Below are 16,676 nucleotides of genomic sequence, written 5' to 3'. Positions count from 1 at the left end.
CATGGGAAACAACATTACAGACTACTGGTTAAAAAAAAAATCACCCATATAAGTTGTTGTCTATTTGAATGACATGAATATGCAAGCTATCTTTTATTTTATAATCATGGATCATTACGTTTAAAAGAAAACTTAGGGCTCCAACATGCATCGTGTAGCATTCCAGGGAAAACACGGGGAAGGCGGGAGATGGAAATTCAAGATGATGAGCAAAACGAGAACAAGGTGAAAGCAGGAGCCAACGTTTCGACAAGTGGACTTGTCTTCTTCAAGGCATGTAGCATTCACATTTGATATGGTGATGCTATCACACGCTGGTCTTCACTGCCCCATGAAAACTGTTGCAAAGCTCCTCTCCAAAGATTCTCTGTAGAACACTGCAGTTGACAAGCGGCAAAACGTGGGGCACAAGGCTCCCTTGCACTGACCAAGTTCAAGGGGAGCAACGACAGCAACAACCCACACCAAAAACAACTGGCAAAAAGCTCACCGAAAATGTTCCGCTGGAAACGGAAATACTCAGACCGCACGGTCTTGTCCAGGTGCGGCGCATACTTCATCACCAAGCGCCACATCATGTAGTGGTTCAGTGTACTGCATGAAGGAAAGAAGAAGAATTAACATTTAGGCTACTTGGTGTAGATCTATTGCAGTATCTTACTTGCTAAGCAGTAGACAAAAAATTGAAGGGGCACTTTGTTGTCCTTATGTGGATGAATGTGAAAGCACTGTGACCACTGCGCGATGCCTATGCTCTTTCAGTCCTTAGTAACTAGTTCTAGGGCCACCTAGTTCTTGGTTCGACTCCCATCAAAGGTTGAGGGTTCAACTCCCAACAAAGATTGTGAATTCGAGTGGCTTAATTAACTCTAATTAACTGTGCCTTGATTAATGTTGTCTTAATTAACACCAAAGGTTGTGGATCCGACTCCCATCAAAGGTCGAGGGTTTGTAGCCTCCTTGGATGTGGTCATACCAACGCCGGGTTTTCCGGCTCATGAGCCGTATAATGCTTTTGCATTAATAAAAGAAAGATAAACTACTACGCGGTACTTTCAACTGAAAGGCTTTATGCATGACCAAAGGCAGAGCATATTACTCGCAAAATATTCTGGATTCACATTGTTGGTGCATTGTTTGTACTTCCTCATCACCATAGAGCTAAGGGAAATACAGTTGCAGCCATTGTTCATTCATTATTAACTGCAGCACAACTGAAGGACAAAGGACAAGAACGAAGTGAGAACACAGAGCGCTGACTTTCAAATGAATTCGTTTGAAGAATAGTTAATAATAAGAGTAGTTAATAATGAATCCACACCAACTCGCCTGGCTTTAAGTTCTTATGTTAATGTGGATTCACTGAACACTTGGAGCATTTCTTTTTCTGCTGTTGAAATGGCAGATGTTGCAGACCGTGACCAAATGACCTGATGGTGCAAAGCCACCATGCAAAGCAATTTTTCTCGTTAGGCAGTCCAGTGTTAACTGAAGTCCACTCACATTACGAAAAATGACAACTAAGTCTTCCAAGCAGTGGCACGGGCAGCACATGAAAATGCGACAAGTAAAATGAGCGCAAGAAATACAAACAAAACAGATGGCAGCACTGGTGTTGTCTGTCTTAATTGTCTGTGTTCTTAAAGTTTATAATGAAATAACTGACTCAACAGATCTAGGCGAACCACTAACTGTGCACGATAGCAAATGTAAGAATTGTACAAATATTTTACAGCACTGCTTCACCATAAGAGTGCAAACGCATTTCATGGTTGAAAAATGAGTAGCCAAATATACGTTAGTTTATTTTTCAAATTATAAATTGAATGCAATTTGTTCTAGTTGATTCTTGCAGGTGCCAAGTGGTGGCGAATAAGTGGTGGCAAATAAAATGGCCTTTTAATGCACTTACACAACACTTCAAAATTTTCACCTAGGGTTTGGGATGGGACTTGGATGTGAGATCACTGAGACAGTGAGACTATTGTCTCAAAGTTGCATTATATGTGAATGGGAATTAATCGCAACACTCACAATGCAGTTATAACAGCAGAAAATGAATACAGAATACAAGGATGAAACAATATGATGCTGCATGTATTTCAATTTGAGAAACAACCACATAACTTATTTGCAGAAGTACGACAGTTCTGCATCACTGAGCGTAGGCAACCCCATCCTATCTGGTGTGCTGAAAGCAGGTGCTTATAAAAGTTTAATGTTTGAATATTTCCACACACTAGAGATAAAGCAGTACTTTTCAAAGAGAAAGTTGTCATCCACCCAACTGTAGCACAAAGCTACAATGAAAACTGAATAAAGGTTTCTCAGAAAGCAGCTTTGCAGAGAAGAAAGATTTATCCTTGTCTCAGGATCGATCCCTGGTCCAGGATAAATTTTTCTTTAACTGCAAAGCTTTCCCTCAAAAGTTATAAGAAATGTTTATTAGAATATGGTGAGCCTCCTCAACTGGTCAAACTGAACTATTAGCCCCACACTCTGGGCCGCTTCATATAGATGGGGCCAGGGTGTCAGAATGAAGTGCTTTTTGTTCTGGTTTTAGTTTCATTCCAATGAAAAAAGTTCAGTTCCAGTTCTACTCCATCATGAAAAAAAAAAAAAAAAAAGATTCATAATGGTTCAATACGGTATTGGTTCCCATGTAAAAATTTTCGAAGCACAGCAATGATAAGAACATAGTATTTTTTTTTTTCTAAACAAGTCACTTATAAACTCTGAGATCATGCTCAGTGCCTTGAGTCAAGGTGCTGAGCATGATCTCTGAAGTAGCATGTCATCGAATATACTCACTGAAATGTGAGGCCACTGTTCTGATAAAACCAACTTAAACGAACATAAATGAATGATAAGACATCTGTAATAAATCGTTGTACCCGTAGAAAATGAAATGATAAACTCTTCAGCGCACAAGCTCTGGGTTTTGCTTCGATGCCAATCTATGAGTGCACCAAACGGCAGGCTTAGATTAGTGGAGCCCTTGATCAGCTATCACTCACACTGTGTCTGCCTGAGATACGTGCTCATTCCCAACTAATTCCCACCTTATTCCCACCTAATGCTGACATTGCCTAATGTTGGTTGTTCCAGATTGCAAACTTTCCCTTTGATCTTAAATCCAACAAAATATATTTCGGTTTCACTCTGAAGCAAAATAATAAATAATGTTCTGGTTAAGTTTTTTGTCCTGGTCAAAAATAGCCTTTTTTTTCGTTTTTCGTTTTTGTTTTGTTCTGACACACTGGGTGGGGCAACCACATGCCTTCTCGTGGCCCTGCCAATGCAGCGCTATCTATGATCAAAACACTTCCTTCCTGAAACATTCATATTGGGTTTTCTTTGTAGCTTTATGCTCGGTCAGGTGGGCTACAATTTTACCTTTCATGAACCATCCTCCAGCTTGTACGCTTCTGCAGAACTTATCCGCCATAAGCAGCATTTAACAATGTTTTAATTGCAATTCGTACTGTTTTACAGCTTCCACTCATGTTTGGTACCACCTCGTTCTGACTAGAGCACACACAATTGCTTGGTCTCCAAAATGAAGTCCAGCTCCGAACCAGCGTTGCATAATTTAGCCGCATTCCCTGCCTCGTGCTCCGATGCCCCAGTGACACCTTCAAAGTGGCTGTGAGCAGCACTTACGTGGTGTCAGTGGTCGAGATGATCTGGCTCAGGCCGCTGAAGTAGTGCGGCTGCACTATCAGCACAGGAGTGTCCTGGCCGATGGAGTGGCCGTGGAAGTAGGCACTCAGCAGCTGCTCCCACTTGACCTGAACGCCAGCATATATGCACACCCTTTTCACCAAGCCTCACCCTGAGAACTCCAGGACGGACAGGCAGTGTGAGCCCAACGAGGACACAAAGGGACAAACAATCATGAGCACTAACCAGTAGCGATTTTATTGCAAAATGACATTTGCATATACACTTATGTTAAAAAAAATGTAGTACTATCACGTGTCATGAGAAAGTGCAGAGCCACACTTTAGCTGTTACTGTGCTGTGCAGCCTCAAGAAATGTCAACTCTTATTTAGTAAGCCATGTCAAAGGTGCACTAACACAATCTGCTTAATCATGCTACATTTCCACAACCTCTAGCATCAGGCAACAACACTGTTGTGAATCACAATACTATAGCATAATGGAGTTATCAAAATACAGTCTGCACTCGCAGTTATGGTAGTGCAGCACTAAATGTCCATCAGCATTTTCTTCACATTTTGTCATCCCGCTCTCTTCGATGTTCATTCTCACAGAGCACAGTCCGATTACAGTAAACCTGGCCGCAAGACAGGAAGATCTTGTATGCCCCCACCCTGTGCACGCGTTCTATGCACTTGTTGCACTGCTTAACAATGCATGTCTTTTTGTACCTCAAAAAGTGGAGAGATCTTACTGCATAGGCTGAACAACTTCTTAACATGGGTTGCCTGTAAATACATGGATTCGTAGCAACTAGTGTGATCACACTGTTTGCAAGGCTGGCTCTTTTGAGGCTATTTACTATGTTTGCTATGTTAATTTTAAGGCACACTGACGTGTTTTCTGAAAAATGTTAAGCCCTCTTTATTAAGAATAGAGATAGGCATATAAGTGAGCCTTCTATCTCTTTACTAGATGCCAAATTTCTGACTTCTTGCACAGCCACCTTTGATGTACATGTGCCTGTTCTCTTTTGCTTGGTGTGTGCATGTGTGACAAGAGGATGGGTATGTACGATTCTATCCTTCCATTAAACAGTTGTGAGTGTAGCGCTTGTCTTTGTCCACCTTCCTTATATCCGTCATCATGCTGTTGTCATCGTACCATCGTGGTCACGTTGCCTTAAAAGTTTTGTGATTGTTATGCTGTCGTGGTCATCCCATAATTATCAGCCCACTGTCGTCATTCCAACATCTTGTCTCATGTCATGCCATTGTGGTCGTATCATCACTGTGATTACTTTGTCATGATGCGTGAGATCTGCATATTCGAGGACCCATGTTTACACTGAGGAAGGCATCTCCCGGTGAAAATGTGCCCAACTTGGTCGTCTGCCCCATACTTGCAAATCATTGCTATGAAATCAGAATGTTCATCGAAAACGACAATGAAAGCTACTTAAAAAATAGTGGAAATTTGGGCTTGTTGGTTCAGGATTTTCGGGCTGTATAGTGCAAACAGAATGACTACAAGAAGAAGGACAAGACGACATACAAAATGCAAGTGTGTCGTCTTGTCTTTCTTTTGGTGGTTGTCCCATCTGCAGCCTAACTTCACTTTAAGTTATTCCTACAGCCATGTGGGATCTGCATAATTCTTCTATTGTTCGTTTCTGCTTAACACATGCACAAAGTGGAATCACCTTTGCCCTTTCATCACCTGCATTCAAGATGCAATGCCCTCCAAGGCAGCCGTTACCAACTATATTCTGAATTTGGCATCTTAGTTTCATACCATTAACTTTTATGTGTTTGATTCTACTACAGTTTGTATGTATATGCACCTACACCCTCAGTAATGCCAAGTGATGGTAATGAGATAAATAAATAAATACAAATAACACAAGCACTCGTGGAGTGGCCCTTTCTAGGTGCATGAAGATGCTGTGAGGCTTGCAGTGTTTACAAATTTCAGTGCGTGAGGTCACTGTGAAATTGGATCAGATGCATTGACCTCATATAGTAGGTAACTCACTGTGGGTTTTGGCTACAAGCTCCTAGTTCACTGCCCTGTAGTCCTCAAGGTGGGTGGAACATTCTAAAATGGCAAAAGTTAACCCTCGTCTAGCCAGTGAATTAAAAGTTTTGTAAATGCAAACAGTAGAGAACAGTAATTTAAACAATCACAGAAAGCTGGCTGCATCAAACAAAGAATCAATGCGATGCAATGCAATGCAATGGCACTCACAATGGGAACCAAGCGTGTGAGCTGCGCCACAGTGGTGCGCAGGCTGCTCGGCTCGGTGACATTCTCCCGAGGACGCAGACGCTGCGCAGGACAATACACAGTTAGCACACATTGCGCCTGCAAACAGACACCACTGCATCAAACTTTCAGGTTTCACCTCAACCAAGGCAAACAAACATGTGCATGCTGTGCAAGAGCCCAATAGTAAAACTCCAGAAGACTCACCTGCATGGTTACTGAAAGTATATCAGTATGCTATTGTATTCTCAGGCACCCATTCGAAGCGCTAAGTTATGCTGCAACCAATACCATAACAGACGCATATGTAGCTTACTGCTATAGCCAACTGCTATACGCATAGTGCACCGCCTATACAGGCACCACTGATAGCCACCTAGCGGGCACTTCGAACAGTACGCTCGAGAGCAGTAGCAGATGACAACCATTTGCAGCAAGGGTGGCTGAAGTTTGCAGCTGCAATTTCTATTTTGTTTCAAATTTTAAATTAAAGCTTAAATTTTAATTTTAAATCCCCAAGGGAGCTGCTTGGAAACGTACAAAGCTAAAGTCTGACCAACATATCAGTACTTTTTTTAATGCTACTAGAGAGAGGTGCCACGTGATATATTTAAAGGCAGAGCAGTGCCAGTCAAAGTAGATGAGCGCTGGCGGCAAGGCCCGGTTTAGTCCTCTGTGGCGTAAGCGTAATAAGGAAGAATTAAGTTGAGTACAACATTCACATGCAAAAAGGGACTATGTAGTGAAACAAACAAATCACTTGGCGTGGTAAGTCTGCTCAGACAGCATAGAGGTGTGATGACTTCCCAAACGTGACGTGAACTTTTCAGCAAAAATGGAAAAAAAATACTGCATGCAGCAACTATTAGCCCTACCCCCCCCCCCCCCTCTCCCCTTAACTACCTATTATCTAAACATATTTCCCCAAAAACCACAATATCTAAGGCGCCCTCAGGTGAAAAGAATAAAGCTCTTAAAGAAGCGCTTGCTTGGTATCATTTCGATAAGGCACAGCGTGATTTAGACCCTTTAAAAAGAAGCCAGGGTGAAAACCTCGTACCTCAAAAAAATCAACAACAGTTATGTATGAAGCAACTAGCAACAGTTCAACATGCGTGAAGCCAAGCATGAAGTGCAAACCATGAAGTGCGCAACAACTGGTGCTAGGATTTACTGGGCCGCATAAAACCAACAATTTCAGTTCTTGCAAGCTTCAGTAGCTTTAAGATACAACACAATGCGCTCATGCAGTGGTGCTGCCTAGCTAGTGCAATGCGGTAAAAAAGCGGAAAACAGCATTCAGAACTTTAGTGAAATGCCTTTAAACCGCATGCTGAACTGCAGACAGGTCGCTTACCCGTCTAAATAGGATCGAGTGGAAAGAATATTGACACGACAAAGGAAAGGATGAGAACAAGAAATTTCCCGCTGAACGGCGGCAATCCATTGCTACTGTTGCTCCCATTGATAAGGCTTTAAGGCTGATGATTAGAACCATATCGCCGGCATGTTTTCGCCAGCATTTGAGCCTCCCACCGTGTAACAATTACAATTCTTCGACATTCCTTGAATCTTTGGCTACCCCACACATGCGAAGGGCGTTGCTTATTTTGCTCTGAAAAGGTGAATAAGACCGAGAAGCACGATCAATGACGCAGCAAACTATGATGCGCGCAGCTGGCTCTTTTCCCAAGTGTTCTGCGCAAGGCCAGCGGTGGCAGCAGCAGCCTGTTTTATGTCCACTGCAGTAGGAAGGCCTCTCCCTGCGATCTCCAATTACTCTTGTCCTGTGCCAACCGATTCCAACTAGCACTCGCAAATTTCATAATTTCATCGTTCCACCTAGTCTTCTGCCATCCTCGACTGCGTTTCCCTTCTCATACATTGGTACTAATTCGGTAACCATAATGGTCTAAGGTTATCTAACCGGCACATTTCATGACCTGCCCAGTTTCATTTTTTTCTCCTGATGTCAATTAGAATATCGTCTATACTCGTTTGCTCTCTGATCCAAACAGCCCTCTTTCCGTCTCTTAACGTTACGCCTAGCAATCTTTGTACCATCACTCCTTGCGCGGTCCTTAACCTGTTATCAAGCTTCTTTGCCAGTCTCCAAGACTGATTGTACACCTTCCTTTTCAATGATAATGGTAAGCTTCCAGTCAGGAGCTGACTGGAAGCCGTATGCCTGCCGGAATATATGCCGTATGCGATCCAAACCATTTTGATTCTTCTATGAATTTCCTTCTCAAGATCAGGGTTCCCTGTGATTAACCGACCTAGGTAAACATACTCCTTCACAGACTCCAGAGGCTGACTGGCAATCCTGAACTCTTGTTTCCTTGCCCGGCTATTCAGCATTCATTGTCCTCTGCATATTAATCTTCAAACCCACTCTTACACTTTCTCTGTTAAGGTTCTCAATCATTTGTTGTAACTCGTCTGCATTGTTGCTGAATAGAACAATGTCATCGGCAAACCTAAGGTTGCTGAGATATTCGCCATCGATCCTTACTCCTAAGCCTTCCCAGTTTAATAGCTTGAATACTTCTTCCAAGCACGTAGTGAATAGCATTGAAGAGATTGTGTCGCCCTGTCTGACCACTTTCTTTATAGTTATCATCCTGCTTTTTTTGTGTAGAATTAAGGTAGCTGTAGAACCTCTGTAGATATTTTCCAAGGTATTTACGTAAGTGGTCTGTACTCCTTGATTACGTAATGCCTCTATGACTGCTGGCATCTCTACTGAATCAAATGCCTTTTCATACTCTACGAAAGCCATATAGAGAGGCTTGTTGTACGCTGTGGATTTCTTGATAACCTGATTAATGACATGGATGTGATCCATTGTAGAGTATCCCATCCTGAAGCCAGCCAGTTCCCTTATTCTATTGGAGATTATTTTGGTAAATGTCTTATATAATACTGAGAGTAAGCTAATAGGCCTATAATTTTTCAATTCTCTAACGTCTCCTTTTTTATGGATTAGTGTAATGTTTGAGTTCTTCCAGTTTTATGGGACCCTTGCAGTCGATAGATAGTATAAAGAGCCGCCAGTTTTCCAAGCATTATGTCTCCTCCATCTTTGATTGAATCGACTGTTATTCCATCTTCTCCTGCCGCTCTTCCTCGTTTCATGTTTTGCAAAGCCCTTCTGGCCTCATCGCTAGTTATAGGAGGAGTTTCTGTAACCTGTTCATTACTGTGTCTAATGGAGGTATCTTGGCTCCTCTGGGTACTGTACAGGTCAGTATAGAGTTCTTCCACTGCTTTTACTATATCTTCGAGATTGCTGATGATAGTACCCTGCTTATCTTTCAGTGCATACATTTTGGTTTGTCCTGTGCCAAGTTTGTTTCTCACTGATTTCAGGCTGTGGCCATTTTCTATGGCTTTTTCAGTCTTTGTGATGTTATAGTTTCGAATATCACTTATTTTCACCTTGTCGATCGGTTTTGACAGTTCCACAAATTCTATCTGATCTCTTGTTGGACACTTTCATCCTTTATTAGGTCCTTTGTTGCTTGGGAGAGCTTGCCTACGGGTTGCCTTGGTGCCTTGCCTCCCACTTCAATTGCTGCCTCTGAAGCCAGCCTAGTTACGGTTTCATTACCTAATTCTATGTCCTCTTCATCTCTCTGTTCTAAGGCTGCACATTTGTTTGCAAGTACCAGCCTGAACTTGCCTGCTTTTACCTTTACTGCCTCAAGGTTGACCTGTTTCTTCTTGATCAATTTTACTCTTTCTCTCTTCATATTGAGGTGAATTCTAGCCCTTATTAACCTATAATCACTGCACTTTACCCTACCTATCACTTCTACATTCTGCACTATGCTGGAATCAGCAGAAAGTATGAAATCAATTTCATTTCTTGTTTCACCATTAGGGCTCTTCCAGGTCCACTTTCTGTTGCTACGCTTCCTGAAAAAGGTGTTCATTATTCAAAGCTTATTTCTTTCTGCGGATTCTTTCAGCATCTCTCCTCTAGCGTTCCTAGAGTTGACACCATAGTTGTCAATTGCTTGTTCACCAGCTTGCTTTTTTCCCACTTTTGCATTGAAGTGGCCCATTACTACAGTATACTGAGTTTGCGCTTTTCTCATTGCTAATTCAACATCTTTATAAAACTGATCTACTTCCTCATCATCGTGACTGGATGTAGGAGTGTAGGCTTGTACTAGTAGCTTCAATCTATACCTCTTATTAAGTTTGATTACGACTACAGCTACCCTCTCATTAATGCTGTAAAATTCGTCAATGTTGCCCGCTATATCCTTATGGATTAGGAATCCTACCCCGTATTACTTCTCATCTGGCAGACCTTTATAGCAGAGGACATGGCTGTTATTCAGCAATGTATTTATTTATTTATTTATTTGTTTGTTCATACTGCAGCCTCAATGAGGCTATTGCAGGAGTGGGATGAACAATAAACACAAACATTTATAAACAAGCTTGCGTGAATTGTTTCAGTGTTAGTTAACGGATGTTACCCGGTAATGAATTCCAGACTTCAATTATTGATGGGGAAAAACTGTGTTTAAAGGAATCAGTGCGGGTAAAAAAGGTTTAGATATTTAGTGCATGGTGACTCCTCGTACATGAGGGTTTGGAAGAAGTCAAATAGTTAGAGACGAGAGGCAAGGAGAATTGATTAACATGTGAAGGAATTTTAGGCATTTAAGTTTGCGACGCTCTGCAAAGAGGAGTGAGACCAAGTAGGGGAAGAGAGTTAGATGGCAAAAATTCCTTGTCATATCTTCTACAAACAAAATGCACTGCCTTTTTTTGTAACGATTCCAGTTTTTTGATGTCACAGTGTTTGTATGGATTCCATACAATGCAGCCATACTCAAGGATGGGGCGAATGAGGGTCTTATATTTAAGAAGTTTAGTTTCTTGAGGAGCAAGATGCAGTGCACGATGTAAGTAACTTAGTCTTTTAAGGGCCTTGTTACAGGTGACATTAATGTGTTTCGACCATGACAAATCACGTGTTAGTAGGATACCTAAGTATTTGAATTCTAAGACCCTATTTAAAGTAATATTGTTAAAGGCATAGGCAAAAAAGGAAGGGGATTAGCGTCGTGTAAAGGACATGGAGACAGTTTTGGAAAAGTTGATATTCATTTGCCATGCTTCGGACCATTACAGAAGTCAGAAAAATAATTGTTAAGGACAACATGATCAGTAGGAGATGCAATGGTATGATATAAAATGCAATCATCTGCAAAAAGGCATATTTTAACTGAGGTGTGTACAGGGAGATCATTAATATAAAGTAGGAATAAAAGCGGACTCAGTGCTGAGCCTTGGGGAACCCCTGATGAAACAGGCATCAAAGGTGAGTTAGTAGAGTTGAAACATACATATTGAGAATGCTGGGAAAGAAAGTCTGATATCCAGCCGACCAAAGGTGCATTCTTTAGTACAGCGAACAGCTTGTGCATAAGTTTAGGGCGTCAGACAGTGTCGAAGGCCTTTGCAAAGTCTATAAGAATAGCATCAATCTGGTGTCTAAACAGTTGCTGATGTCATGAACGAATTCTGTCAGTTAAGTTATAGTGCTAAGGCCATGTCTAAAACCATGTGGAAAGTGCATAAAATTTTGTTAGTTTCAAGAAATTCTTAATATGTTTAAAGATAATGTGTCCGAGTAATTTAGATGAGTGTTCTGCTAAGGAGATTGGCCTATAGTTAAATAACAATTGAAAGTTACCCGACTTAAATAATGGCAGAATTGAAGCAAGTTTCCACGAAGGGTGGCGGTTGAGGGAGATTTTCTAAAGATAATTGTTAGATATCTGCTGCACCGTCAGGACTACTCGATTTCTTAGTGTCTAAATTTAGGATTAAGTTAAGTACACACTCAGGAGACAGTGATATATCGTCGATTGGAGGGTACGAATCGGAATAAAAAACAGGGGTCACAGAGTTATCAGTCGTAAATACAGAGTGGAAGTAGGTGTTAAAAGAAGACGCTATTGGCTGCGAATCAAAAACTGCAACATTGTTAATTATTAACGTGTCTGAGGATGACCCAGGTGGTAGGATAGCCTACCAATTTTCGGGGATTAGCTGTCATTGATTTCGGCAAGGTTACCTTGTAATAAAATTCGTTTGCGGCAACCATATTAGAATAGAGTTCCTTTTTAGCGCTATGGAATCGCATGAGTTTTGTTGAGTCACCAGAGCGTTTCGATCGACGTAATCTGGCCACACGACGTGATTAATGCAAAAGGTCCTTAGTCATCCAAGGAATTTCAGTGTTTGTTTTCTTTGTTTTTAAAGGAATAAAAGGGTTAATATTAATACACTTACTGACAAGATTTTCGAAGAAACTTGTCAAGGTATTAGTATCACTAGTGGTACTTATTAGTTGAAACTCATGAAAAGAATCGCATAGGGTGTCTGTTATTGCTAAATCATCAGTGCAGTTAAAGTCAGGAAATGTGCGGCACATATAGCGGTATTTAGGGACGATGCCAGTAACTGAAATTAACACAGCATTGTGGTCAGACATGCTATAATAACGTTGTATTCGTAACCGGCATTAAAGAGAGATTCAGTAAGAAAGACAAGATCAAGGACTGAAGTTTGCCAAGTGAAATCCTGAACGATCTGGCGCAGGCCACAGGACAGTGAAATGTGGACCAACTCCCGCCCGATAGCTACTTCATGTCCGCTTACTTTCATAGAAGACCAATGAACACCAGGGGCATTAAAATCGCCCATGCAGATAACCTTCGATGAAGTATTATGACCATGCAAAAATTCACATAGATTGCGTAAATGCCCAATTTTAGAACCAAGTGGACGATCATACATACATTTGTTCGTCCACAGCTCGAGTATGCATCATCCATTTGGTCCCCACATCCTACATACTTAATCGACATGCTTGAATCAGTCCAGAACCGAGCTGCCCGTTTCATTTCACGTAATTATAGCCATCACTCCAGCGTAACGCAAATGAAACTCGATCATTCCATACAGCCTTTAGTTCTTCGCCGTAATATCGCTCTGTTATCCTTGTTTCACAAATATGTTTATAATGCCACACAATCTACACTACATATCCAGACCGCCTCGAACACGTCTCGTCGATTAAATAACCCCTTAAGTTTTACGCGCATGTACGGTACGACACATGCTTTTAACTTTTCCGCACTCCCTACGGCCATTCGCTTGTGGAACAATCTGCCTGAGCACATTGCTTCTGAGTCAGATCAAGAAAAATTTCGTCATCTCCTACACGAGCATTTTTCATAATAGCACTTACAAATCACTTTATCTTTTTTCGTACACTTTGCAATCTGCTTCGAACATCGTGTGATATTTTTTTTTTTTTTGCATTGCTATCTCGCTCTTGTGAATTGCTATTTTATGCTGCTTCGTGTGTTCACCTGTATGCCTTGTATATATTATTGCTTTTTTGAATACCACTTCAAGAATTGTACTCCCTGATATGTTCATCTTTTGTGTATTTTATTTTCTAGTATTAATGCCTTACGTTACGTTTTACTCATGTTATTTCCTTAAGTGTACCTTTGTGGCCTTTCATTGCTTCAGTTGTTCCTGTTTCATGTTTTAATCTTGGTAGTGTTGTTGATGAGGCCTGTATTGAGGTATATCTTTTGTGTACCACATTAGAAGGCTGCTTACTCTGTAACCCCCCTTACACAATGCCCCCATGGGGCCTGTAAGGTATTTTAAATAAATAAATAAATAAATAAACGACCCCTATAATCAAATCATCATCATCATCATCAGCCTGGTTATGCCCACTGCAGGGCAAAGGCCTCTCCCTTACTTCTCCAACTACCCCGGTCATGTACTAATTGTGGCCATGTTGTCCCTGCAAACTTCTTAATCTCATCCGCCCACCTAACTTTCTGCCGCCCTCTGCTACGCTTTCCTTCCCTTGGAATCCATTCCGTAACTCTTAATGACCATCGGTTATTTTCCCTCCTCATTACGTGTCCTGCCCATGCCCATTTCTTTTTCTTGATTTCAACTAAGATATCATTAACTCGCGTTTGTTCCCTCACCCAATCTGCTCTTTTCTTATCCCTTAACGTTACACCTATCATTTTTCTTTCCATAGCTCGTTGCATCATCCTCAATTTAAGTAGAGCCCTTTTCGTAAGCCTCCAGGTTTTTGCCCCGTACGTGAGTACTGGTAAGACACAGCTGTTATAAACTTTTCTCTTGAGGGATAATGGCAACCTGCTGTTCATGATCTGAGAATGCCTGCCAAACGCACCCCAGTCCATTCTTATTCTTCTGATTATTTCAGTCTCATGACCTGGATCCGCAGTCACTACCTGTCCTAAGTAGATGTATTCCCTTACCACTTCCAGTGCCTCACTACCTATTGTAAACTGCTGATCCCTTCCGAGACTGTTAAACATTACTTTAGTTTTTTGCAGATTAATTTTTAGACCCACCCTTCGGCTTTGCTTCTCCAGGTCAGTGAGCATGCATTGCAGTTGGTCCCCTGAGTTACTAAGCAAGGCAATATCATCAGCGAATCGCAAGTTACTAAGGTATTCTCCTTTAACTCTTATCCCCAATTCTTCCCAATCCAGGTCTCTGAATGCCTCCTGTAAACACATTGTGAATAGCATTGGAGAGATCGTATCTCCCTGCCTGACGCCTTTCTTTATTGCGATTTTGTTGCTTTCTTTATGGATGACTACGGTGGCTGTGGAGCCGCAATAGATATCTTTCGGTATTTTTACATACGGCTCGTCTGTAATGCATATGTTGCTGCTGAGGCTTCGACTGAATCAAACGCTTTTTCGTAATCAATGAAAGCTATATATAAGGGTTGGTTATATTACGCACATTTCTCTATCACCTGATTGACAGTGTGAATATGGTCTATTGTTGCGTAGCCTTTACGAAATCCTGTCTGGTCCTTTGGTTGACAGAAGTCTAAGGTGATCCTGATTCTATTTGCAATTACCTTAGTAAATACTTTGTAGGCAACGGACAGTAAGCTGATTGGTCTATAATTTTTCAAGTCTTTGGCGTCTCCTTATGGATTAGGATTATGTTGGCGTTCTTCCAAGATTACAGTACGCTCGATGTCATAAGGCATTGCGTACACAGGGTGGCCAGTTTTTCTAGAACAATCTGCCCACCGTCCTTCAACAAATCTGTTGTTACCAGATCCTCCCCAGCTGCCTTCCCCGTTTGCATAGCTCCCAAGGCTTGCTTTACATCTTCCGGCGTTACTTGTGGAATGTCAAATTCCTCTAGACTATTCTCTCTTCCATTAACGTCGTGGGTGCCACTGGTACTGTATAAATCTCTACAGAACTCCTCAGCCACTTGAACTATCTCATCCATATTAGTAATGATATTGCTGGCTTTGTCTCTTAACGCATACATCTGATTCTTGCCAATTCCTAGTTTCTTCTTCACTACTTTTAGGCTTCCTCCGTTCCTGAGAGTTTGTTCAATTCTATCCATATTATACTTCCTTATGTCAGCTGTCTTATGCTTGTCGATTAACTTTGAAAGTTCTCCCAGTTCTATTCTAGCTGTAGGGTTAGAGGCTTTCATACATTGGCGTTTCTTGATCATATCTTTCGTCTCCTGCAATAGCTTACTGGTATCCTGTCTAACGGAGTTACCACCGACTTCTATTGCACACTCCTTAATGATGCCCACAAAATTGTCGTTCAATGCTTCAACACTAAGGTCCTCTTCCTGAGTTAAAGCCGAATACCTGTTCTGTAGCTTTATCTGGAATTCCTCTATTTTCCCTCTTACCGCTAACTCATTGATCGGCTTCTTATGTACCAGTTTCTTCCGTTCCCTCCTCAAGTCTAGGCTAATTCGAGTTCTTACCATCCTATGGTCACTGCAGCGCACCTTGCTGAGCACGTCCACATCTTGTATGATGCCAGGGTTAGCGCAGAGTATGAGGTCTATTTCATTTCTAGTCTCGCCGTTCGGGCTCCTCCACGTCCACTTTCGGCTATTTCGCTTGCGGAAGAAGGTATTCATTATCCGCATATTATCCTGTTCCGCAAACTCTACTAATAACTCTCCCCTGCTATTCCTAGTGCCGATGCCATATTCCCCCACTGCCTTGTCTCCAGACTGCTTCTTGCCTACCTTGGCATTGAAGTCGCCCATCAGTATACTGTATTTTGTTTTGACTTTACCCGTCGCCGATTCCACGTCTTCATAGAAGCTTTCGACTTCCTGGTCATCATGACTGGATGTAGGGGCATAGACCTGTACAACCTTCATTTTGTACCTCTTATTAAGTTTCACAACAAGACCTGCCACCCTCTCGTTAATGCTAGAGAATTCCTGTATGTTACCAGCTATGTTCTTATTAATCAGGAATCCGACACCTAGTTCTCGCCTCTCCGCTAAGCCCCGGTAGCATAGGACGTGCCCGCTATTTAGCACTGTATATGCTTCTTTTGGCCTCCTAACTTCACTGAGCCCTATTATATCCCATTTACTGCCCTCTTATTCCTCCAATAGCACTGCTAGACTCGCCTCACTAAATAATGTTCTAGCGTTAAATGTTGCCAGGTTCATATTCCAATGGCAGCCTGTCCGCCATTGTATATGTATAATTGTAAATATGTATACGTATAATTGTAAAATTGTATATGTATAATTGTAAATATGTATAATCAAATACATATTTTCAAGTTGAACTTTACACCACAAAGACTTAATATCAAGTGGGGCAAGGAGTACAGAAAAGTTAAGG

General features: G+C 41.6%; 1 protein-coding gene across 1 annotated transcript in view; it reads right to left on the bottom strand.

Moving 5' to 3' along the window:
• The window catches only part of LOC126524322 (endothelin-converting enzyme 2-like), a 203,761-nt gene that overhangs the window by 108,541 nt on the left and 78,544 nt on the right, over positions 1 to 16,676 (bottom strand). Inside the window, exons 5-7 of the mRNA XM_072286991.1 lie at positions 5,912 to 5,992; positions 3,664 to 3,791; positions 491 to 594 (exon numbers count right to left, since the gene is read on the bottom strand). Coding sequence (XP_072143092.1) covers positions 491 to 594; positions 3,664 to 3,791; positions 5,912 to 5,992 — 313 coding nt within the window. The remainder of the gene's footprint in view (positions 1 to 490; positions 595 to 3,663; positions 3,792 to 5,911; positions 5,993 to 16,676) is intronic.

This window comes from Dermacentor andersoni, chromosome 3 (assembly GCF_023375885.2).
Source record: "Dermacentor andersoni chromosome 3, qqDerAnde1_hic_scaffold, whole genome shotgun sequence".
NCBI lineage: Eukaryota > Metazoa > Arthropoda > Arachnida > Ixodida > Ixodidae > Dermacentor > Dermacentor andersoni.
The sequence above is the reverse complement of the archived record's forward strand: the minus strand, read 5'-3'. Positions and strand labels throughout refer to the sequence as shown.